This window comes from Sus scrofa, chromosome 2 (genome assembly GCF_000003025.6).
Source record: "Sus scrofa isolate TJ Tabasco breed Duroc chromosome 2, Sscrofa11.1, whole genome shotgun sequence".
Taxonomy (NCBI): Eukaryota; Metazoa; Chordata; class Mammalia; order Artiodactyla; family Suidae; genus Sus; species Sus scrofa.
In genome coordinates this window covers 58,334,049-58,358,304 of record NC_010444.4, presented here as the reverse complement: position 1 = coordinate 58,358,304, position 24,256 = coordinate 58,334,049, and the positions used below count along the sequence as shown (strand labels likewise).

Genomic DNA, 24,256 nt, shown 5'->3' with positions numbered 1-24,256 from the left:
ATTTCTGGGAAGTCAGGGTTTTTTAAATTTGTTTTTCTATTTTTGCCATTTAGGGCTGCACCAATGGCATATGAAGTTCCCAGACTAGGGGTCGAATCAGAGCTACAGCTGCCGGCCTACACCACTGCCACAGCAACGAGGGATCTACCACAGCTCAAGGCAACGCCGGATCCTAAACCCACGGATCAAAGACAGGAATCAAACCCAGCTCCCTATGGATACTAGTCAGGTTGTTTCCGCTGCACCACAACTGGAGCTCCTGGGAAGTCAGTTTAAGGCAAGAACTCAACCGAATCCTTATCAAAGGATAAAGGACCAGAGTTCCCATTGTGGCTCAGTGGGTTAAGAACCTGACATAGTGGAGTTCCCGTTGTGGCGCAGTGGTTAACGAATCCGACTAGGAACCATGAGGTTGCGGGTTCAGTCCCTGCCCTTGCTCAGTGGGTTAACGATCCGGCGTTGCCGTGAGCTGTGGTGTAGGTTGCAGATGCGGCTCGGATCCCGTGTTGCTGTGGCTCTGGCGTAGGCTGGCAGCTACAGCTCCAATTAGACCCCTAGCCTGGGAACCTCCATATGCCGCGGGAGCGGCCCAAGAAATGGCAAAAAAACCCCAAAAAACAACCTGACATAGTGTCTGTGAGGACTCGGGTTTGATCCTTGGCCTTGCTCAATGGGTTGAGGATTGGTGTTGCCACAAGCTGTGGTGTAGGTCACAGCCTTGGCTCTGATTTGAGCCCTGGCCTGGGAACTTCCATGTGTCTTGGGTGCGGCTATAAAAAGAAAAAGAAAAAAAAATCCGTTTCTTCCACGTCTCATAATCCTCTGAATGTCAACCACGAAAAGAGCCTTTCTTTGTGCTGCCTGCTTCTCAACTCTCCTGCCCTCCATATGAGGGCGACCTTCCCTCAACCAAGCCAGGTAAGCACTTGGTTTCCACTCTACCTCCGAGGGAGATGCCGACACACCTTTGTGGAACTAAGTTCACAGAAGAATGGCAGGGAGCAGTTTTCCATGTTGAATTCAACTGGCCTTTTAGAAGGACAAAGAGCAAACTGCCATGACGGTGAGGGAGGGTGGCTGTGGGAAGCTGGTCCTGAGCCAGGGTCCACCCACTCCATGGGACAGATCCCAGCAGGGCACCTCATACAGGAGTGGGATGGCCTCTCTGCCAGCCGTAGCTCAGAGCCACTGGCCACTCCTGGCCCAGTCCCTCTGTCCCCTTTGGCCCAGCTAGCTGCATCCACCAGGGTTTCTGCCTGTTGCCCCATCCACGGGCTCAGCTCTCCTGTCTTTTCTTCTTCTTCTTTTTTTTTTTTTTTTTTTTTTTTTTTTTTTGCTTTTTAGGGCCACACCCGCGACATATGGAGCTTCCCAGGCTAGGGGTCTAATCGGAGCTATAGCTGCTGGCCTACACCACAGCCACAGCTATGCCAGATCCAAGCCACATCTGGGACCTGCACCACAGCTCACAGCAATGCCGGATCCTTAACCAACTGAGCAAGGTCAGGGATTGAACCTGTGTCCTTGTAGATACTAGTCTGATTTGTTTCTGCTCTACCACAAAGAGAACTCCTGTTCAAAGTTCTTTTTCTCCTAAGCTTATACCCCATTCCTCTTATACAACACAGCATAAACCTCTGGTACAAGAATGATATTAACACAACTTTATAAATCAACTAAGCTTCCATTAAAAACAATGATATTAAATTCTAAAGATGGAGTTCCCATTGTGGCTCAGTGGGTTAAGAACCCGACATAGTATCCATGAGGATGTGGGTTCGATCCCTGGCCTTGCTCAGTGAGTTAAAGATTTGGTGTTGCCATGAGCTGTGGTGTAGGTCGCAGACATGGCTCAGATCCTGTGTTGCTGTGGCTGTGGTGTAGGCCAGCAGCTACAGCTCAGATTAGACCCCTAGCCTGGGAACCTCCATATGCCTCGGGTGTGGCCCTCGAAAAGACAAACAAAACCAAACCACACACACACACACACACACACACACACACACACACACACTCCTAACGACTGCAATTCCCTGAGTACCATGTGCTACACTCCGTGGTGTTGTCTCTGGGAGTTCGCATTTCATACCCATCATCTGGGAGTCTCCACACCTGGTGGGTGCATCTGCCTGCCTGAGGCCCATGTTTACAGCCCAGACCCGGGATCTGAGCCCAGACAGACCGACTCTGAGCCTGGACACCTTGCTCCTGCTCCACACACTTCATGAACTGCCCTGGGTATCCACCTCATGGGGCTCAACTTTCCTTTCCTTCCAGGTTCAGGGAGGCATGGCAGGAAAGGACTGTCACCTGGGAGACTGTGATGCCACCCTTCCTGGCCAGCTCCTCTTTGGCTTCTTCGCTGGGGTAAGGGTTGCTCAAATGGGAATAAAAATATTCATTCAGCACTTCCGTGGCTTGCTTGCTGAAATTCTGCCGCTTACGCCTGCAAAAACAGACAGCTTCAGCCGGTGTGCATGTATGGGGCCTCATCCCATCTCCAATTCCCTAGATGCTGTAACAGCAGCAGCCAGCACTTCAATCACCTTCCAAGAGGCTGTGTGAGGGCTACACCTGAAGCTGTAGCCAGGGCCCGGGGACAGGCTTGGATGCCCCCAGAACTTAAACCCAAGCTGACTTGGTTCCTCTTCCTAAGAGCTGACCCTCGGGTCACGGGTGGTGTAAGGCCTGACCTGGCATCGAGGAACCTCGAGCGCAGGGTCATCACGGCCTCGCAGGTGCTCTGCTTCAGCTGCATCTGGATGCTGTTGAACTTGCTGTGGATGACGCGGACCATGCGCTCGATCTCCCTGGGGGAGACAGGCCTTATCCTGCTCTGCTCCCGGAGAAGGTTGGTGACGTGTGTAGTAAACTCACGGCAGGCCTGGGGTGGGGACACACAGATGCCAGCTGGTGACTACCCAGCAGGCTGGCCTGGGGCTCCATGTGGGACCGGCCACCTGCCCCCCTCGGCTTCCACACAGGCTGGCTACTGAAAAGTGAAGGCAAAGGACTTCCAGTAAAATCAGCCACCTTTGCTGTGACACCAAGTGCGTGGAAGCCCTGGTCTGTGCCACCAAAGGAAGCCAGTTAGTGCTCCAGGTTTTGCTTTGACAAATGGGCATTCACATGATAGAAACTCTTCCAGGCAGAAAGATCACCTGTTCATATTTCTCTAGCTCAGAGTGGTAAATCTGTCGGATCTGCGACAGCTTGGCCCTGTAGTCAGAGTGCTCAAGGCCATTGTCATTTGGACAGCCACCTGGGGTTGCCGTGCTGGCCGCCGCCGCCGGTGCTCCTCTTCCTTGCCTCTCTGGCCTGGACACGCCCTCGGCCAGCAGCATGTTATCCAGTCTCAGGAGCTGAGCGTCGTCGTCGGGAGGACCCTCATCCTGAGTGCCACGCACGCGCATTACTGAGTAAAAAGAGAGGAGGCTGAATTAGCGACTATTGTTGGAGGGGAAACAACACAACATGTCGTATCTGAAATTCTCATGAGCTCCTGAGGGGAAAGAAAGACTTCATCTGGTAACAGACATGGAGTAACCCACTGATGCTGGACTGGGTGCCGTGCTCCGGAGCACAGTGGGGGTGGGGCAGGCAGAGCTCACCGCACAGGTGGGTGCACGTGGGGGCCCAGGCAGGGCAGGGGTGGGGTGGCACCAGGTTTTGGAAAGCCTGAAGCCCTGAACTACATTTCCAGATGGGAGAGGTATGTTCCAGAGGCTCACGCGAGCAAAGGCAGGGATACAGGGCAAGACAGTACTGATGTGTGTCAGAAACGGAGGCCCCCTAAAACCAAGTTTCCTTACCGAGTTGATGATTAATATCTCTTTCCAAAGCTTTATTCCCTTTCTTATCCCCTCAATCCTGTGCTAATTGAATGCTAATAACCAGTCACATGACTGAAAGTGCTGTGATGGGTGACATTGTTAATGTGCAAATATTGCTATTATAGATAACATTTAATGTGCAAGCTCAGGTTACCTCTCTAGGGAGAGATAAGCTCATAGACCCCCCCCCCCCGCCCCAAGCCATGGACCACTTGGGCAGAGAAGAGTAACCAAAGACATTTTGATTCTTAAAATTATGATTAAAAAAACGTCAGGAGGAGTTCCCATCATGGCTCAGGGGAAACGAATCTGACTAGTATCCGTGAGGACACAGGTTTGATTCCTGGCCTCACTGAATGGGTTAAGGATCTGGGTTGCCGTGAGCTCTGGTGTAGGTTGAAAACGCAGCTCGGATCTGGTGTGGCTGTGGCTGTGGCTGTGGCTGTGGCAGAGGCCAGTGGATACAGCTCTGATTCAAGCCCTAGCCTGGGAACCTCGATATGTCTCAGGTCCGGCCCTTAAAAAAAAAGGCCAAAAAAAAAAAAAAAAAAATGTCAGGAGTTCCTGTTGTAGCTCAGTGGTAATGAACCTGACTAAGATCCATGAAGGTGTGCATTCGACTCCTACCCTGGGAACTTCCCTATGCCATAGGTGTGGCTGTAAAAAGACAAAAAAGTCACACTGGGATTTCCCACTGTGGCATCAAGTTAATGATTCGCTTGTCTCTGTGGAGGCGCTGGCTGGATCCCCGGCCCAGTGCAGTGGGTTAAGGATCTGATGTTGCTGCAGCTGTGGTGTAGGTCAAAGCTCCGGCTCAGATTCAGTCCCTGGCCTGGGAACTTCCTTATGCCATGGGGGCAGAAAAAAAAGTCACAAGGTGATGATTAATTCCACATTTGTTTTTCCTCTTAAAAAAACCCCCTCACTCAGGGACCAAGGTGGAGTGAATCTGAGGTTTGACTCCCACTCCCTGGCTTGGATGCCTGCAATAAGTGCTGTATTTTCCCTCACCACAACCCAGTGTCGGTAGAGTGACTTTGATGTTTGTCAGTTGAGTGGACCTGAGTTTGGTTCGGTTAACATCTGTTGAATCTATTTGTCTCTGTTGTGTGTGTGTGTTGGGGGAGGATTGCTGCTATAAAGTCAGAGAGGAAAATTCTGATCCAGAGGTACCAGAAAAGATGAACTAACCCCTGAGAGATTTTTTTTGTTTTGTTTTTTTTTGTCTTTTTAGGGCTGTACCCATAGCATATGGAGGTTCCTAGGCTAGGGGTCCAATCGGAGCTACAGCTGCCAGCCTATGCCAGAGCTACAGTGCTAGATCAGAGCCACATCTGCGACCTACACCACAGCTCATGGCAACGCCAGATCCTCAACCCACTGAGCAAGGCCAGAGATTGGACCCGCAACCTCATGTTTCCTAGTCGGATTTGTTTCCGCTGCGCCACGACGGGAACTCCGAGAGATTTTTAAAAACATTTATTTATTTGTTTGTTTGTTTACTTTTTTTTTTTTTTTTTAAATGGCCGCACTTGTGGCATATGGATGTTCCCAGGCTAGGGGTCAAATTGGAGCTACAGCCGGAGCCTATGCCTCAGCCATGGCAACTCAGGATCTGAGCTGCATCTGTGACTTACACCGAAGCTTGAAGTAACGCTGGATCCTTAACCCACTGAGCAAGGCCAGGGATAGAACCGGAATCCTCATGATACTAGTCCAGTTCTTAACCCATGGAGCCACAGTGGGAACTAAGATTTTCTTTTCCCTTTTTTGGCTGCACCATAGCATATGGAGTTCCCAGGCCAGGGATCAGATGAACTGCAGTTTCTACCTACACTGCATCTTTGGCAGTGATGGATCCTTTAACCGACTGTGCTGGGTCGAGGATGGAACTTGCATCCTGGTACTGCCAACACACTGCCCATCCCAATGTTGCCCATCCCGTTCTCTCAGCGGGAACTACCCCCCTGAGAGATTTTAAGCAGAGAAACAAGACAGTTGGCTCTGCAACTGGAAAAAGCGGTTCCAGCTGGGCCAAGAGGGTGCTGTGTGGACAGGCAGGGGAGGCAGTGGGGAGAGCTGTCACCATCTAAGGGGATGCAGGTCAGCTATGGGATGGCCAGAGGGGGAGGCCCTAGATCCATGACCACCAGATGTGTTGCTGAGGGTGAAAGAAAGGAAGAGGTCTGGGCGACTCTCACATTCACCCTAGAAGGTGCCACTTTCTCCCAAGCACAGCAGGCAGGTGGGCAGGTGCAAAGATAGTATCGGTTTGGTCCCTGACCCAGTTAAGCACAGAAGTCCAGGTGGCTGGGAGGCAGCTGCTTCCTGGGAGCTGGGGCTGATCTGACCAGTTCAGCCCTGTTCGAGACAGGTATTCATGAATCATTAGCATGTGATGTGTGGGAAATCCATACGTATCCGTGTGTATCCATCTGTACCTGCACCTACACTTGTGAGAAGAAGGCTATGCCCCCTGAATGCTGAAAAACCAACTTTTTTAAAATTAATTTTTTTTTGTTTTTTGTCTTTTGTCCTTTTAGGGCCACTCCTGTGGCATATGGAGGTTCCCAAGCTAGGGGTCTAATTGGAGCTGTAGCCGCCAGCCTACACCACAGCCACAGCAACAGATCTGAGCCGCATCTGTGACCTACACCACAGCTCATGGCAATGCCGGATCCTTAACCCACTGAGTGAGGACAGGGATCGAATCGGCAACCTCATGGTTCCTAGTTGGATTCGTTTCCACTGAGCTACGACGGGAACTTAGAAAACCAACTTTTAAAGCACCAGCAAAAGAGGAGATGGAAAGAATTATCAAGCAGGTTGAGGGAAAAACCAGAAGTAGTCACAGAGGGGTGAAAGCAAGAGCTTTGTCATTAGGCGAACGTAGCTAACCTCTAATGCTGGGGGGTACGGTAGGGTAGAACCTGACCAGCAAGTTCCGGAGAAGTGTGAGAGGCAGGCAGTGCAGGGAAGATGCTGCTGCAGGGGTTACAGAGTGAGGCTTGGGTCTGAGGAGGGTGGACCTCAATGTTGGAGGAAACACCTGTGGCTACAGAGAAAAGAAGACTGGGGAGAGGTTCCTGAGGGGACAGGGATGGAGGCAGGGAACGGAGAAGGAGGTAATCATTTTTCTTTTTCTTTTTCTGGCTGCCCCATGGCATATGGAGATTTAAGGTGCAGTTTCAACCTATGCCCCAGCTACTGCAGAGCCTGATCTTTTAACCTAATGTGCTGGTCTGATCTCATTATGTCATAGCGGGAACTCTGAAGGAGTTAATCATATATACCATCTACCTAGTTCTGACATTCTGGAAAAAACAAAGTTTAAGGTGTTTCCCTGGGGAGTTCCCACGGTGGTGCTGTGGAAACGAATCTGACTAGGAACCATGAGGTTGCGGGTTTGATCCCTGGCCTTGCTCAGTGGGTTAAGGATCCAGCGTCGCCGTGAGCTGTGGCATAGGTCACAGATATGGCTTGGATCTGGTGTGGCTGTGGTGTAGGCTGGCAGCTGCAGCTCTGATTAGACCCCACCTGGGAATCTCCATATGCTGCAGGTGCGCCCCTACAAAGCACAAAAAAAAATTGAGTTTAATCCTATCATCTATTTACTCATTAATCACTTGCGCCTTTCTTGTTTCCTGTGTAACAGATGAAACCTTTTCTGTTAAAAACTCACTACTGAAGGAGCTCCCATTGTAGCTCAGTGGTTAAGGAACCCGATTAGCATTCATAAGGACGTGGGTTCGATTCCTGGCCTCGCTCAGCAGGTTAAGGATCTGGTGTTGCCGTGAGCTGTGGGGTAGGTCACAGCTGAAGCTTGATCCCACGTTGCTGTGGCTGTGGCGTAGGCCAGTGGCTACAGCTCCGATTCGACCCCCAGCCTGGGAACCTCCATATGCTGCCGCTGCGGCCCTAAAAAAGACAAAACAAACAAACAAACAAACAAAAACCCCTCACTACTGAAAACTGAAGGAGCTCACGAGATATCCTTGCAGGAATTTTCCTCAAATGCAGGGACCCTCAACTCACCCAAAGGAACCCTCGCCACTTACTTAGTCCCACTGGGTTGTAACGGAGCTCTTTCCAAAAGAACTAAAGGAAAGTGCATCTTGTATCAGTTGCCAGCCTTCCCAGCTCAGAGACTCAGCTCTCTAACGACCTTTCTCGGCTTTCAAGGCGGGCCAGATGTAACTGCTGGGCACCCCTGGACAGAGTTAACCTGGGCTGCCTGATCTGGTAAAGGCCCACGTGAATCTAACCATTCCTAACCCAGAGTGGATAATGGAGGTCCTCTCTGCTCAGTCCTTCCATTTGCAAATTCTATTGATTCTACCTCCACGATCAACCCACCATCCATCCCCTCCCTTAATACTACTCTGGGAACTCTGCTGTGCTGACCCTGCTCCTGCCCTCTGTGACCTGCGAGGAAACTCCTCCCCTCAGATCCAGGGTGCACACCTGCAAGCTGACTACCTTCAAATCTCATCATGCCAGTCTTTTGTTCAAAGACTTCAACCAGTTCCTGCATCCACAGTTAAAGCCTAGAATCTGACACCTGGCATTCAGGGCCTTTCCTGACACCCTTCCAAATCCACCTTTGTGAACTTGCCCTCTGATGAGCCCCCTATAATCCCCTGTAGCACAGCAGATGCTCTGTGGTTGTCTCAGGCTTACTTAGCAGCTCCTCCCTGAGCACCCATGGTCCTAGCCAGGGCTCGGGAGTGGATCCACAAGGACACATAGGACCCCATACCTCACCAGAGGGCCTCTAGCATGGCCTGACTCCCGGGGGTGAGGAGGCCACCTCCACACCTCCCATTACAGCTTCCTTGTTACAATTAGGGGCAGAAGTGGTCCAGACTGGACATGCAGCTGAGTGAAGGGATGTGTGGGGGCATGTTCGTGCTAGTGTGCAATGTACATATATGTGTTCATGCCAGTGTGTGACTCTGGCCCGCTGAGGGTTGCGAGGTGGTCTTTCTTTTATTCTTTTTTTTTTTTTTGGTCTTTTTAGGGCCACACCCATGGCACATGGAGGTCCCCAGGCTAGGGATAGAATCAGAGCTGTAGCTGCTGGCCTACACCACAGCAACACCAGATCTGAGCTGCATCTGTGCCCTACACCAAAGCTCATGGCAATGCCGGATCCTTAACCCACTGAATGAGGCCAGGGATTAAACCTGCATCCTCATGGATACTAGTCAGATTCGTTTCCACTGAGCCACAATAGGAACGCTTCTTCATTCTTTAAATTATCCAACAGCAAACATCTTAGAACATGTCATAAGCCAAGTACCCAACCAGGGGCTAGATATTTTAAAAAATACACCAAAAAAACTGTGGACCTTAGTGTCCTCAAATGAAAGCTCTCAAATTATGAAGAGAATACCCATCCCTTTTCTCATATTTTTTTTACAGGTATGCATTGTTGGGGGCTTTTTGAGAGAGGCACTTTGAAATGCTGATTAACACTGAAAAAAGTGAATAGCCTTTGATCTTCAAATTCTTATTCTGATAATTTATCCCACTGTAGATGCTATATTTAGGGGACACACAGAACCATCCTATAACTGTGAAAAACCAAAACCACTCAGACGTCCATGAATCAGGAGACAGTAGGCTTGTCACACCCCAGGCCCTGTGGTGTTAACGGTGCACATGTCATGACAGGCATCCACACGCTACAAGCTTTGTGTCTTTTTTTTTTTTTTTTTTGTCTTTTTGCTATTTATTGGGCCGCTTCCGCGGCATATGGAGGTTCCCAGGCTAGGGGTTGAATCGGAGCTGTAGCCACCAGCCTACGCCAGAGCCACAGCAACGCGGGATCCGAGCCGCGTCTGCGACCTACACCACAGCTCACGGCAACGCTGGATCGTTAACCCACTGAGCAAGGGCAGGGACCAAACCCGCAACCTCATGGTTCCTAGTCGGATTCGTTAACCACTGCGCCACGACGGGAACTCCAAGCTTTGTGTCTTTAAAGTTGAACATTTTTGTGAATGCATGTGTATGAAGAGAAGCAAAACTTAAAAAAAGTTACCCTTGGGAGTTCCTGTCGTGGCTCAGTGGTTAACGAATCCGACTAGGAACCATGAGGTTGCGGGTTCGGTCCCTGCCCTTGCTCAGTGGGTTAACAATCCGGCGTTGCCGTGAGCTGTGGTGTAGGTTGCAGACACGGCTTGGATCCCGCGTTGCTGTGGCTCTGGCATAGGCCGGTGGTTACAGCTCCGATTGGACCCCTAGCCTGGGAACCTCCATATGTCACGAGAGCGGCCCAAGAAATGGCAAAAAGACCAAAAAAAAAAAAAAAAAAAGTTACCCTGTGCCTTGTCAACCACTGGTCCCGGCTGTAAACAAGGCCACACCAAGCATCTCTGCCCTCTGCCAGCAGCCCTTTGCCTGAAGCACCATGCATCTTTCTCCCAGCATACCCTTCCTCAGCCTAATTATGGGCATTAGACATGTGTTACCATCAATTACACAAGCTCATTTGCCATCCCAGTTGTGCTCAGCTCCCCCAGCGCCCTTGGCTGGAGGGCAGGAGGCTTCAAAGACCAGGAGCTCAGCTCAGGGACACGTTAGCTGGAGGGGCTCAGAAAAGGAGATGGGATGGAAAACAAAGGCCTTCCCTACCAAACCACCAAATTTCCTTCTGTTCCCAATATACTATGGGTATGAGAACTCCAGTAAACCAAACAATGAAGGAAAATACAATTATGAATATCAACATTTTTTTTTTTGGTCTTTTTAGAGCAGCATTTGCAGCATATGGAAGTTCTCAGGCTAGGAGCTGTAGCTGCTGGCCTACACCATAGCCACAGCAACGCAGGATCCTTAACCCACTGAGCAAGGCCAGGGATCGAATCTGCATCCTCATGGATATTAGTTGGGTTCATTTCCATTGCACCGCCATGAGAACTCCTCAATACATTTTTTTTAAAGAAACAAGGCACGACTATAGGATGAATTGTGTCCCCCCAAAATTCACATATGGAACCCCCCATGGATATGTGGAATAGGGCCTGTGAGGAGGTAATTACAGTCAACTGTAATTACCATAGCACTCAAGCTAAACCATAGCACTGTGGCCTTCTAAGAAGACGAAGAGAGGGAGTTCCCACTGTGGCACAGTGGGTTGAGGATCCCATTGCAGTGGCTTGTGTCCCTGTGGAGTCTAGGGTTTGATCCCTTGCCTGGAGCATTGGGTTAAAGGGTCTGGTGTTGCTGCAGTGGTGGTGTTAGTCAAAGTTGCAGTTTGGATTCAGTCTCTGGCCCAGGAATGTCCATATGCCTTGTGAGCAGCCAAACAAAAGAGAGAGAAAAAAGAGTTAAAGATGGCTCCCCCAATCCCCCCCATCCCCCACCCCTCACCCCTGACCTTTTTTTTTTTTTTTCTTTTGTGGCTTATGGAAGTTCCCAGGCTAGGGGTTGAATGGAGCCACAGGTCTATGTCACAGCCATGGCAACACTGGATCCACATCTGCAACCTATATTGCAGCTGCAGATTGGGGAAACCCCAGATCCTTAACCCACTGATCAAGGCCAGGGATTGAACCCATATCCTCATGGACACTATGTAGGGTTCTTAACCTGCTGAGCCACAATGAGAACTCCCCATCCCTCTTTTGAGGACATAGAAAGAAGGCATCATCTGCAAGCCAGGAAGAGAGCCCTTACTTACTAGGAATTGAATCAGCCCCAGACAACAGAACCACTGAGCAGCTTAAAACTTTATTTACTGACACTGTGGTCTGAGAATCCTGCTCCACGGTATGTGTGTCACAAAGTCTAAGATGTGTATGAGGAGGAATGTATGTGCATGTAGGTCCACTGCCTTCAGGTTTCCCCTTCCTTGGAGTCCCTTCTGGATCCTTCCGCTTCTCCTGACAGCTTTTCTTCTGTGGGTGCAGTACAAAGGATGCGATTTTAGCTTGGTTGGTTCAGTCCTAATCTAGATCAGAACTCCTTGAGAGGTGGTGTCTGGTTTTCCTTCTGTCTTTTTTTTTTTTTTTTTTTTTTTGCCTTTTGTCTTTTTAGGGCTGCACCTATGACATATGGAGGTTCCCAGGCTAGGGGTTGGAATCGGAGCTGTAGCCACTGGCCTACGCCATAGCCACAGCATCTACGGATCCGAGCCACGTCTGCGACCTACACCACAGTTCACGGCAACACTGGATCCTTAACCAACTTAGCAAGGCCAGGGATCTAACCTGCGTCCCAGGGGTTGCTATTCGGGTTCCTTAACCACTGAGCCACGACGGGAACTCCTGCCTTCTGTCTTTGGAAAGACCAATACAGATATGAGAGGCTGCATGTAGAAACCTTTTCAGCAGCATGCCAGAGTTATTTTATTTCATTATCATTTGTCTTTTTAGGACCACACCCATGGCATATGGGAGTTCAATCAGAGTCCAGGCTGGGAGTTCAATCAGAATCCAGGCTAGGAGTCCAATCAGAGCTGTAGCTGCCAGCCTACACCACAGCCACAGCAACATGGGATCCTTAATCTGCTGAGCAAGGCCAGGGATCAAACCTGTGTCCTAGTTGGGTTGCTTACTGCTGAGCTATGACGGGAACCCTACCAGAGTAATTTTATGTCTTTTAAATGGAATGAGACTTGTGAGCTTATTCTTTTGTGTATCTCCTTTCCTTTTCCTAACTCATCTTGCTTGTATGTCACACTGGTACTGGGCAGTGGTGGGCCAAAACCCTACTGTGCCTGGGTCAATGCCAGGAGCTGTGGGTACATCCTAGAGCCTCCCCAGTCCTAGGTGCAAGCTCTGGGTGTGGAACAGGCCAGAAGTGACCCTCTCAGGGAGTAAACCTACTTCCTGTCGTACTTTTGTAGCATGTCTGCCTCCCCGTGCATCACTACTGTCATCAGTCTTGGGGCAGAGATGGCACTGCCACCTGGAAAGACTTTCCTTGTTCTGGAGATGGAGTGCTGAGGGAAAGTCCTGTGTGCAATAAAAAGGCTCACTGCAGGGAAGCCCCTCCAGGGGACGCTAAACAAAGAGGAGGGAGCCCGGGCTGGGTTTTAAAGGAATAGCAGGAGTTCCCATCGTGGCTCAGTGGTTAACGAATCTGACTAGGAACCATGAGGTTGTGGGTTCGATCCCTGGCCTTGCTCAGTGGGTTAAGGATATGGCGTTGCTGTGAGCTATGGTGTAGGTCACAGACGTTTGGATCCTGCGTTTCTGTGGCTGTAGCGTAGGTCAGTGGCTACAGCTCCGATTAGACCCCTAGCCTGGGAACCTCCATATACCATGGGAGCGGCCCAAGAAATGGTAAAAAAAAAAAAAAGACCAAAAAAAAAAAAAAAAAAAAAAGAAGAGCAATCCATTCCTGTGGGAAGATCCGTTTAGTGAGGATGAAAGACCACTTGAACCCCCCAAAGGAGAACACTGGCTGGATGGCATCACAAATGTGGCAGGAACCCAGGCTGTGAGCACTTCTTCCAGGGAAGGCAGATCACATTCCTGGCCCATGTGGGAACACCTTCGCCAAGGCAATAGCATGGGAACAAGGGTGGGGGGCTTCCAAGGAGTGGGGTGGGGTGGGGTAGGTGGCCATGGAGATGAGCCAGCAGAGGGGGTGCGGGGCAGGGTGAGGAAGCTGCACCGACAGGAGGGAGACCAGGGCCGTGGGATGCCCAGCAGGAGGCCCAGAGAACCGCACATTGAAGGTGCAGGGCCAGATCTGGAGTGGGAGGTGGTCCCACTCTCCTAGGAGAACCAAGTCTCCCGTCTCCTTCAGAATCTGATTCCGAGTAGTTCCCTGGCATCCGCTGCTCACTCCATCCACTCAGCTCCAAGCTGGCTCCCCCTCAGGCCTGGACACCACATTCCTACCTCAGAGACACTTTCTCAAAAAGGAAGTGGAGATGTCCCGTCAGTCAGGTCCTGGCTCAAACATCCCCCCAGAGATTGACCTGCCCACTGCCCACCCCTCCTCCACACATTCTGTCTGTATGGCTATGTGGAATGACCCTGCTCCCTAGGGACCATTGCTATCTTGTTCACTGCCATAGCTCTGGTGCCCAGAATGTGCCTGGCCTCACAGACTCATGCTCCAGAAACAGGAACTCCTCCCCAAGTTGGCCTCCAGGTGAGGTCAGTGCTGAGCAACGGCATTCTGACCAGAAGGCCACCCATGCTGTCGAGGGTCCTTTAAATTTTTGTTTCTTCTTAACTCTAAATGAAGACACCTTTGAAACACAGCCTGTTGGGTGTTGAGAACTGCCTGTATTTACCTTTGAGGCAATGTCCCATAGGTCAGTTCTTTAAGCAACATTCTAGATGAAGCCTTGTTTTAAGTCACTGGATTTTCTCAGTCCCATAAGACTTTACAAAGAATATTCCTTTAGCAAATACTCATCAGTTTCTGAAATCACAGCTGACATGCATGCTAGATATTCATCAGACTTAGGGAGTATTAACACTATGCAAATTCCCATCATTTCTAATTAACCCTAATGGAAATACATCACAACCTAAGTGCTGAAACCTCAACCAAATATGCAAATTAATTTTCATTTCAATATACTTTTGTGGATCCAGTGTTGTTATGGCTGTAGTATAGGCTGGCAGCTGCAATTCCAATTCAACCCCTAGCCTGGGAACTTTTTCTTTGGTCTTTTTTTAAGGCCACACCCGCAGCATGTGGAGGTTCCCAGGCTAGGGATCTAATTCGAGCTGTAGCTGCTGTCCTAAGCCGCAGTCACAGCAATGCCAGATCGGAGCCATGTCTGCAACCTACACTGCAGCTCACGGCAACACCAGATCCTTAACCCACTGAGCGAGTCCAGGAATCGAACCTGCATCCTTATGGATATTAGTCAGGCTCGTTAACCACTGAGCCACGAGGGGAACTCACCAGGAACTTCTTTAAAAAAAAAAAAACAAAAACACAGGAGTTCCTATCATAGCTCAGCAGAAATGAATCTGACTAGTATCCATGAGGACTCAGGTTTGATCCCTGGCCTTGCTCAGTGGGTTAAGGATCTGGCGTTGCTGTGGCTGTGGTGTAGGCCAGTGGCTACAGCTCCGATTTGACCCCTAGCTTGGGAACCTCCATATGCCATGGGTGTGGCCCTTAAGAGAAAAAAAAAATACACACACACACACACACATATAGATATATATATATATATGCATTTGTTAATTAAAGCCCTGTGATTCTGTCATAAACTACTGCCTAAACTGCTGAGGTACAGTAAAAATAACATGCAGTTTGTTTACGTTTGTTTTCCTGTGGCAAGAGAGCAAGAGGAAAAGACAGCAAAATGCTGTAATATAAAATGCAGCCAGGTGAAACAACCAGAAAATTAATTCACGCTCTCCTGAGGCTTTAAGAACATTTAAGAGCAACAGCTAAAGAAAATAGCATTTGTGGACAGTTTCCATCCACATTAAACAATTTTATATCTCATCCAAAGAAACGCTCCAAATTTTTTTTTTTTTTTTCCTTTTTTAGGGCCGCACCTGCAGCATATGGAAGTTCCCAGGCTAGGGGTCGAATCGGAGCTACAGCTCCCAGCCTACGCCACAGCTACAGCCACACCCACAGCAACTCGGGATCTGAGCCGTGGTTGTAACCTATACCACAGCTTACCGCAACACCGGATCCTTACCCACTGAGCAAGGCCAGGAATGAAACCCAAGTCCTCATGGATACTAGGCAGGTTTATTACTGCTGAGCCACAATGGGAACTCTGAGCCCTCCAATTTTTTTTTTTTTTTTTTGTCTTTTGTTGTTGTTGTTGCTATTTCTTGGGCCGCTCCCACAGCATATGGAGGTTCCCAGGCTAGGGGTTGAATCGGAGCCGTAGCCACTGGCCTACGCCAGAGCCACAGCAACGCGGGATCCGAGCCGCGTCTGCAACCTACACCACAGCTCACGGCAACGCCGGATCGTTAACCCACTGAGCAAGGGCAGGGACCGAACCCGCAACCTCATGGTTCCTAGTCGGATTCGTTAACCACTGCGCCACGACGGGAACTCCCTGAGCGCTCCAATTTTAACTGAACAATACCCAGAAGCTTTCGAAGTTGGGCTACCGTCACCACCTTTATTTTGCTGAGTCCTGCACAGGGAGGTAACCAGTCCAGCAACACGCACACCATGTCCTGCCCATTCCTAGGCTGGGAATCACATTTTTATTTTTTATTATTTTTAAAAATTTTTTTTCGGTCTTTTTGCCTTTTCTAGGGTCGCTCCCGCAGCATATGAAGGTTCCCAGGCTAGGGGTCTAATTGGAGCTGTAGCTGCTGGCCTCCGCCAGAGCTGCAGCAAAGCAGGATCCAAGCCCCATCTGCAACCTACACCACAGCTCACAGCAACGCCAGATCCTTAACCCACTGAGCAAGGCCATGGATCGAACCCGCAACCTCTTGGTTCCTAGTTGGATTCGTTAACCACTGAGCCATGATGGGAACTCCCGGGAATCAGATTTTTAGACTGGCCAATGCCCTAACTCCCCTTAGAGGAATTATCTCAGGGACTGATATTAAATAGGTTCTAGATGACAGTAAAAAAGCAGCATTTTCTGTTAAGAAAGATTAATCCCTTCCAAGCCATCACCAAGTTTACTGATACTTACTGTTTGCCAAGCCTGTGCTTTCCCCGGCATTCCAGGGAGGGAGTAAGAAAACAAACCAGAAGCAAACACAGAAGATAATCTCAGTGAATGGTTAAGATCTAAGAAGAAACCTGAATAGGGAAAATTGCTACATGGAAGGGCTGTGTACCAAGGCCTTAAGCCCTGGGATCACTCTCCTGAAATCCTCCAATCCCTGAGAATTTTTTTTGTCTTTTTTTTTAGGGCCACACCCGTGGCATATGGAGGTTCCCAGGCTAGAGGTCAAATTGCAGCTGTAGCCGTTGGCCTCTTCCACAGCCACAGCAATGCCATATCTGAGCCCCATCCTCGACCTACACCACAGATCATGGCAACACTGGATCCTCATGGATACTAGTGAGATTGGATTCTGATGAGCCACGAAGGGCCATCCCCCCGAGTGGATTTTATCACAGCTTTATTGAGATAGAATTCACATAACATACGATTTACCAACTTACGCTGAATAATTCAGTGGTTTTTAGTACTTTCACTAAGTTGTGCAATCCCCAATTGACTTTTTCATCACCCAAAAAAGAGACACCATGTCCGTTAGCAGTCACTCTCTATCCCCACACCCCAGCCTCTGGCAATAGTTAATCTCTCTCTACCTCTTTTGGACATTTCTCATAAATGGAACCACACACCATTGTGGACTTTTTTGTCTGGATTCTTTCATTCAGGATAAGGTGTCTTCTGTTTGTTTGGGCTGAACCACGGCATATGGAAGTTCCCATATGGGGTCGAATCAGAGCTGCAGCTGCTGGCCTACACCACAGACACAGCAACGTGGGATCTGAGCTGCATTTGGAACCTACACTACAGCTCAATGCAACGCTGGTTCCTTTAACCCACTGAGTGAGGCCAGGGATCGAACCTGCAACCTCATGGATACTAATTGGCTTCTTAACCCAATGAGCTACAACAGGAACTCCTAAAATGTTTTCTTTTCCTTCCTTCCTTCCTTCCTTCCTTCTTTCTTTCCTTCTTTCTTCGTCTTTTTAGGGCCACACCTGCAGCATATGAAGGTTCCCAGGCTAGGGGCTGAATCGGAGGTGTAGTTGCCGGCCTACATCACAGCCACAGCAACTCGGGATCTGAGCTGAGTCTGTAACCTACACCACAGCACATGGCAACGCCAGATCCCCAACCCACAGAGCAAGGCCATTGATCAAAACTTCGTCCTCATGGATGCTAGTATAGTTGATTTATGATGACTCAGGTGCACAGCAAAGTGATTCAGTTTATTTATATATGGATTTCTTTTTTTTTTTTGTCTTTTGTCTTTTTGTTGTTGTTGTTGTTATTTCTTGGGCCGCTCCCGCGGCATATGGAGGTTCCCAGGCTAGGGGTTGAATCGGAGCTGTAGCCACCGGCCTACACCAGAGCCACAGCAACGCGGGATCCGAACCGCGTCTGCAACCTACACCACAGCTCATGGCAACGCCGGATCGTTAACCCACTGAGCAAGGGCAGGGACCGAACCCGCAACCTCATGGTTCCTAGTCGGATTCGTTAACCACTGTGCCACGACGGGAACTCCCAGTTTATTTATATATGTATACATAAATTCTTTTTCAGATTTGTCTCCATTATAGATTATTACTAGATATTGAATATAATTCCCTGTGCTATGCCATAGGTTCTTGTTAGTATAAAGTGGTTTTTTTTTTTTTTTTTCTTTTTTTTACTTTTTAGGGCCACACCTGTGGCACATGGAAGTTCCCAGGCTAGGGGTCGAATTGAAGCTGCAACTGCTGGCCTATGCCACAGCCACAGCAATGTAGGATCCTAGCTGTGTCTGCTACAGCAACACCAGATCCTTAACCCACTGAGGGGGGCCAGGGATCGAACCCACGTCCTCATGGATACTAGTTGGGTTCATTACCATGAAGCCACAACAGGAACTCTGACGTCTTCTGACACAAGCTACAACATGAATGAACTCTGATTCGAGCCCTAGTCTGGGAACGTCCATATGCCACACAAGTGGCCCTAAAACAACAACGACAACAACCAAAAAAAAAGGAAGAAAGGAAGGAAAAAAAGAAAACTTCACTCCTTTTTGTTTTTTGGCAACACCAGAGGTATTTGGAAGTTCCAGGGCCAGGGACTAAACCTATGCCACAGCAGTGACAACACCAGATCCTTAACCCATTGAGCCACCAGGGAACTGCTATAGTCCTTGATTTGTTTATTTGTCTATACTAACCCATCTGTCTATCCAACAGAACTTTCCCAGTGATGGAATGTTCTAGATCTTCACTAACATAGGAGCCATCAGTTACCTGTGGCTACTGAGCATCTGAGATATGAATAGTGTGGCTGAAAATAACTCCTTATTTAATTTTCTTTTTTTTTTTTGGTCTTTTGTCTTTTTAGGGCCGCACCCATGGCATATGGAGGTTCCCAGGGTAGGGGTCTAATCAGAGCTACACCATAGCCACAGCAACGAAGGATCTGAGCTGCATTTGAGACCTACACCACAGCTCACAGCAACGCCAGATCCTTAACCCATTGATCAAGGCCATGGATCAAACCCGCAACCTCATGGTTTCTAGTCAGATTCGTTAACCACTGAGCCATGACAGGAACTCCCAGAACTCCTTATTTAATAATACTTCGTTTTATTTTATTTTATGGCCACACCCACGGCATATAGAAGTTCACAGGCCAGGGATTGAATCTGAGCCTGAAGCTGTGGGAATGCCAGATCCTTTAACCCACTGTGCCAGGCCAGGGATTGAACCTGAGCCTCTGAAGCAACCAGAGCCACTGCAGGCTGATTCTTAATCTACTGTACCACAGTGGGAACTCTTAATTATACTTGATTTTAATTAATTCAAATGTAAATCACCCCCATGGGCTGGACCACAGCTCTAGTCTACAGCTGCACAGGAGTGGAGGCTGATCAGAATTGGAGGCTCTACTCATGAGTCACCCTGAGATGGGAGGTGGGGGCAGGAAAAACGCTCCAAGCAACCTGAAAAAAACCCCCCAGCTCTAGGGGATAGGCTCGCTGCACAGCCACGAAGAAATACTATATATGGGTCTTAGCCCTGGGTCTAGCCAATCACAAAAGGGAAGTGAACTGTAGAAGTCACACAGAGGTCCAAAGGGCAGTCTGGGTACAGACCCAACTGGAAGGCTGAAGCTACCAATCATGATACTATGATTGCAACAGACTTGAGTAGCTGAGAAGGAAGGGAAATAAAGGTAAAAAACTGCTGGATTACTTCTGCCTGACAGCTCGAAGCCAGGCCCTTGCACTGCGGTGAGAAAATACTAGGGCGTTCCCTTGTATGATGGGTTATTTACACTCACTCCGGACAGCAGCTGCCTGTGCTCCTGCAGCACAAGGAGGGCTCCCAGACTTGAAAGCCAGACTGGTGGAGCCGGGATTTCTTGTTCCTCAGAGACACAGCAAACACAAGCAACCAAGCCGAGGCACAGATGTGTAACTGGAGGCCAGCATAGGGGACAATTACAGCTGGGAGATGACAGAGCAGGCTTCTCTGTGTTAGTTGCCTGGGATACCTGGTGGCTGGCTCTTTAAGGGGCTGACCACGTACGCCCAATGTTTCTTTCTTTTTCTTTTTTCCCCTTTTTTGGCCGCCCCAGAGCATATGGAAGTTCCTGGGCCAGGGATCAGTCTGAGCCACAGTTGTCTGCTACGGCAATGCCACATCCTTTAACCCACTGTATTGGGCTAGGGATTGAACCTGCATCCTGGCGCTGCAGAGATGCTGCTGATCCCATTGCACTATAGTGGGAAACTCCCTGAGATTTCTTTCTTTCTTTTCCTTTTTTTGTTGTGGTCTATTTGTCTTTCTAGGGCCACACCAGAGGCATGTGGAGTTTCCCAGGGTAGGGGTTGAATTGGAGCTACAGTTGCTGGTCAATGCCAGAGCCACAGCAATGCAGAATCCAAGCCATGTCTGTGACCTACACCACAGTTCATGGCAACACCAGATCCTTAACTTGCTGATTGAGGCCAGGGATTGAACCTGTGTCCTCATGGATGCCAGTCAGGTTCATTAACGGCTGAGCCACATTGGGAACTCCTGAGATTTCTTTTTTACCCAAGTTGGCACTCAAGTTCACCTGGAGGCAAAGCCCGGCCCCAGACCAGTGTGTGGGACTGTTCCCTCTCTGGAGCTAAGTCACTGAACACAGGCTCTGCCTTAGTCCTTGTCAACACAACATACCTAAAACTCAAATAATTCTGAGTTCTGTAATGCACTCAGCCCCAAGGGTTTCAGAAAAGGGACTGGGCCAGTATTGTGTCCTCCCAGCTAAATTCAAAGCTCTTCCAAAGAGTTTATTTGTTGTCTTCAGGACAGGCTCTCCAGATACCAAGGACGGCTGCATCAAGGGATTTGGGGGAGGGGGTGTACTCCTAGGGTATCCTTGACCTTCAGAGATTGCTGAAGGCAGGACCACTCTACACATAGTGTAGAGATCACAGGTGGAGCGCCTGCACCCCGACCCTGGAAGGTGTCCTCCGAGTCCCTCCTACAGGCCGGAGGAGGCATTAGAAGGCAATTCTTGGAACTAACTCTTAAGGCTTCCAGGAAAGCCCGCCAGCATGGTTTACCTGGAGGATGGCTTTCTTTTGAGGATGATACAGATGATAAGCCTTGTGTTCTAAGTCAGACCCCAGACACTCAATCTTTCTGAACCTCATAAGGTGTACAGGATAAAAAGGATTTCACTTAGGAGGTATTGGTCACCAGAAAGAGTTCTTCATTCAACAACAATATAAGGTGTGGGGAGTTCCCGTTGTGGCTCAGTGGTAACAAACCTGACTAGTCTCCATGAGGATGTGGGTTTGCTCCCTGGCCTTGCTCAGTGGGTTAAGGATCCAGCATTGCCATGAGCTGTGGTGTAGGTCACAGACTTGGCTTGGATCTGGTGTTGCCATGGCTGTGGCGTAGGCCGGCAGTTGTAGCTCTAATTCTAACCCTAGCCTGAGAACCTCCATATGCCTCAGTAGGCCCTAAAAAAAAGTATGTATACTATGTGCTGTGTACCAGGGCAGTCCTAGGACCAAGCCCATCCTAGACCTTGAATTCATGGGAGGACACAGATGGTGGAGGCCAGGGACCATTATGAATGCAGTGAGAGGTGGCCGCAAAGACAGTGCCTGGGGCCTGTGCGGACAGGATTTCTTCCCAGAACCAGGACAGGGAAAACACATAGATTGTCTTTAGGTTACTAGGGTGCAACTCCCTCTCTCTGGCGCTTCAACTATGCTCATTTGTATGTTTTGTTTGTTTCTTTGTTTGCCTGTTTGTGTGTGGTGTGTGTGTGTGTGTGTGTGTGTGTGTGTGTGTGTGTATTTTGGTCATGCCACAGGCACGGGGAAGTTGGCCAGGGATCCACCAGAGGCACAGCAGTGTTGACGAAGGATACTTAACCAGCTGCACCACAAAGAAAACTCCTCTGCTCATCTCTGAAACATGAATAAAGTAAGCAGGAAAGTTGGGGCAGTGATGCTGGGAAGTGCAGAGCTGACAGCTATGGCCCATGCTCCATCAGTGCCCACTGGGTTTTAAATGCTCTGTGCAGGTTCAGTCTTTACCCTAAAGTCCTGCCACATTAGCCAGAGGGAAATGTGAGAGATGAGGGTGAAATCAAGAAGCTGATGTAACAAAGAGAAAAAAAATTGGAGTTCCCGGCATGGCTCAGGGGTTAACAAATCTCACTAGCATCCATGAGGATGCAAGTTCAATCCCTGGCCTTGCTCAGTGGGTTAAGGATCTGGTATTGCTATGGCTATGGTGTAGGCTGGCAGCTACAGCTCTGATTTGACCCCTAGTTTGGCAACGTCCATATGCCACAGGTGCGGCCCTGAAAAGTGGAGGAGGGGGGGAAGAAGCTGATGTGCCATCTCCCAATTGGGTGCCCCAGGAGGCCCAGCCCACTGTTCATTGGGCAGAGGCCCATGGAAACCCGTGCAGGATCAGGACCCTGAATAGTTTTCTTTGGGCCAAGGCTTGGTCATTCCTGGTCATGGGGTTAGGGGAAGCTGAGCAGAACTGAGCTTTCATTTTCTTTCCTTCCAGAGTTGGCCCTTCTTGAGACTGGAAGGTCTGTGGTCCGTGTGTTGGCCACATGGTGCTCTCACAACTGCTCTTCCTATTGATATGAAAAGACACCAGGCCACACTGAATTGGACATTTAGGCAGCGAAGCCTTGTGCTTTCCAAGGCTGATCTGTGCTTCCTCATCCCTGAGTCATCGTGCCCCCAAATGTACCAGGCATTCCAATGTTTGAACCAATGAGTGGAAAGAAAGCATGGTTTTCTGAAGAAATACCCAGATCTATTGCATGGCCTGTGTTCTGAGCCCCACAGCTGCCTTGGGACTCAGCCTCGGTGGAGTCAGAAGCCCTGCGTGTGGTCCTTGCAGCCTGGGAAGATGGGACAGGGCAACAGCGTGGGCTAAAATGGACACCTCAGCCTGTCCTGACAGCAGTAGGTGTCAAGTTTTTCTTTTTCTCCAGAAACTGATGAGTTTGAAGCTGACCAATGGCTGCAGTCACATATGGACATACAGAACCAGATGGAGTAAAAAGGAGACATGCCCAGACGGCGCACCCACAGCTCTCAAGAACCGGTTTCCTGATCAGCCCCAGCATCTCACCAATGGGAAAAACAAAGAACTACAGCTTCCTGATTTTTTTTTTTTTTTTTTTTGTCTTTTTGCTATTTCTTTGGGCCGCTCCCGCGGCATATGGAGGTTCCCAGGCTAGGGGTCGAATCGGAGCCGCAGCCACTGGCCTACGCCAGAGCCACAGCAACGCGGGATCCGAGCCACGTCTGCAACCTACACCACAGTTCACGGCAACGCTGGATCGTTAACCCACTGAGCATGGGCAGGGACCGAACCCGCAACCTCATGGTTCCTAGTCGGATTCGTTAACCACTGCGCCACGACGGGAACTCCCCTGATTTTTTTTTTCAAGAGTAATGGGCAATATATAAATCACAGACAAGAATCTCCTATTATAGAGATCTGCCGTCACTACACTTCTTGGAATTAGATGTCCGTATTTCTCCCACAGATTTTTGTCCTAATGTACCACTATTATTTTTATGATCTTCTGACTTGCCTTTCATACTGTTATGTGCCAACCACCACACATATTCATATACATAAATAATATAAACAGAAATTAAATTTTTTCCCTGTGACCATGAAGCTCTAAATGAAGCATTTGGAATCTTGAAAAGATACTGTGTAGAAAAGCACTGACCCTTGTCCAAAGGTAGGGTCTTTGCCATCCCCTTCTGGGAGGTCACCTCTGGCTACTTGGAACCTTATGCCTGACAGTAGTGTCTCCGTTTGCCTGGGGCCCTTGAGTCACACTGGAGAGCCTGCGGCTAACTTGCTGGGGGCTGCCACGAAGAACTACAGCTTCCTGATTAAAGTACTTTTAAGAATTGCTTTTTAGGGGGTTCCCTGGTGGTTTAATTGTTAGGATTTGGTGCTTGCACTGATGCAGCCAGGTTTGATCCCTGGTCTGGGAACTGAGATCCCACATCAAGCTGCTGCACACTGCAGCTAAAAAAATAAATAAAAATAGCTTTTTATTACTATTAAATTCCCTATTTTGCTAGCTAAGTTGTCGATAAAAACCTCAGAGACCCATATATCCAAGGAGCTCTGATGAGAGAGCCAAATGTTGAAACAATGGGGAGATCCCCAAAGGCCCCCTGACCCCCGGGGCTGCAGCAGGCTGGGGCTGGCAGGGGGACAGGACACCTCAGAGAGAGGCACCAACACTGGGAGAT

The 24,256-nt window shown here is 49.2% G+C and overlaps 1 protein-coding gene across 4 annotated transcripts in view; it reads right to left on the bottom strand.

The window, feature by feature from the left end:
• Nucleotides 1-24,256, bottom strand: part of PBX4 (PBX homeobox 4) — a 60,854-nt gene that overhangs the window by 5,615 nt on the left and 30,983 nt on the right. For all 4 annotated transcript variants that reach the window (XM_021083419.1, XM_021083420.1, XM_021083421.1 and 1 more), the window contains exons 3-5: nucleotides 3,162-3,415; nucleotides 2,694-2,884; nucleotides 2,311-2,446 (exon numbers count right to left, since the gene is read on the bottom strand). In XM_021083419.1, coding sequence (XP_020939078.1) covers nucleotides 2,311-2,446; nucleotides 2,694-2,884; nucleotides 3,162-3,415 — 581 coding nt within the window. The remainder of the gene's footprint in view (nucleotides 1-2,310; nucleotides 2,447-2,693; nucleotides 2,885-3,161; nucleotides 3,416-24,256) is intronic.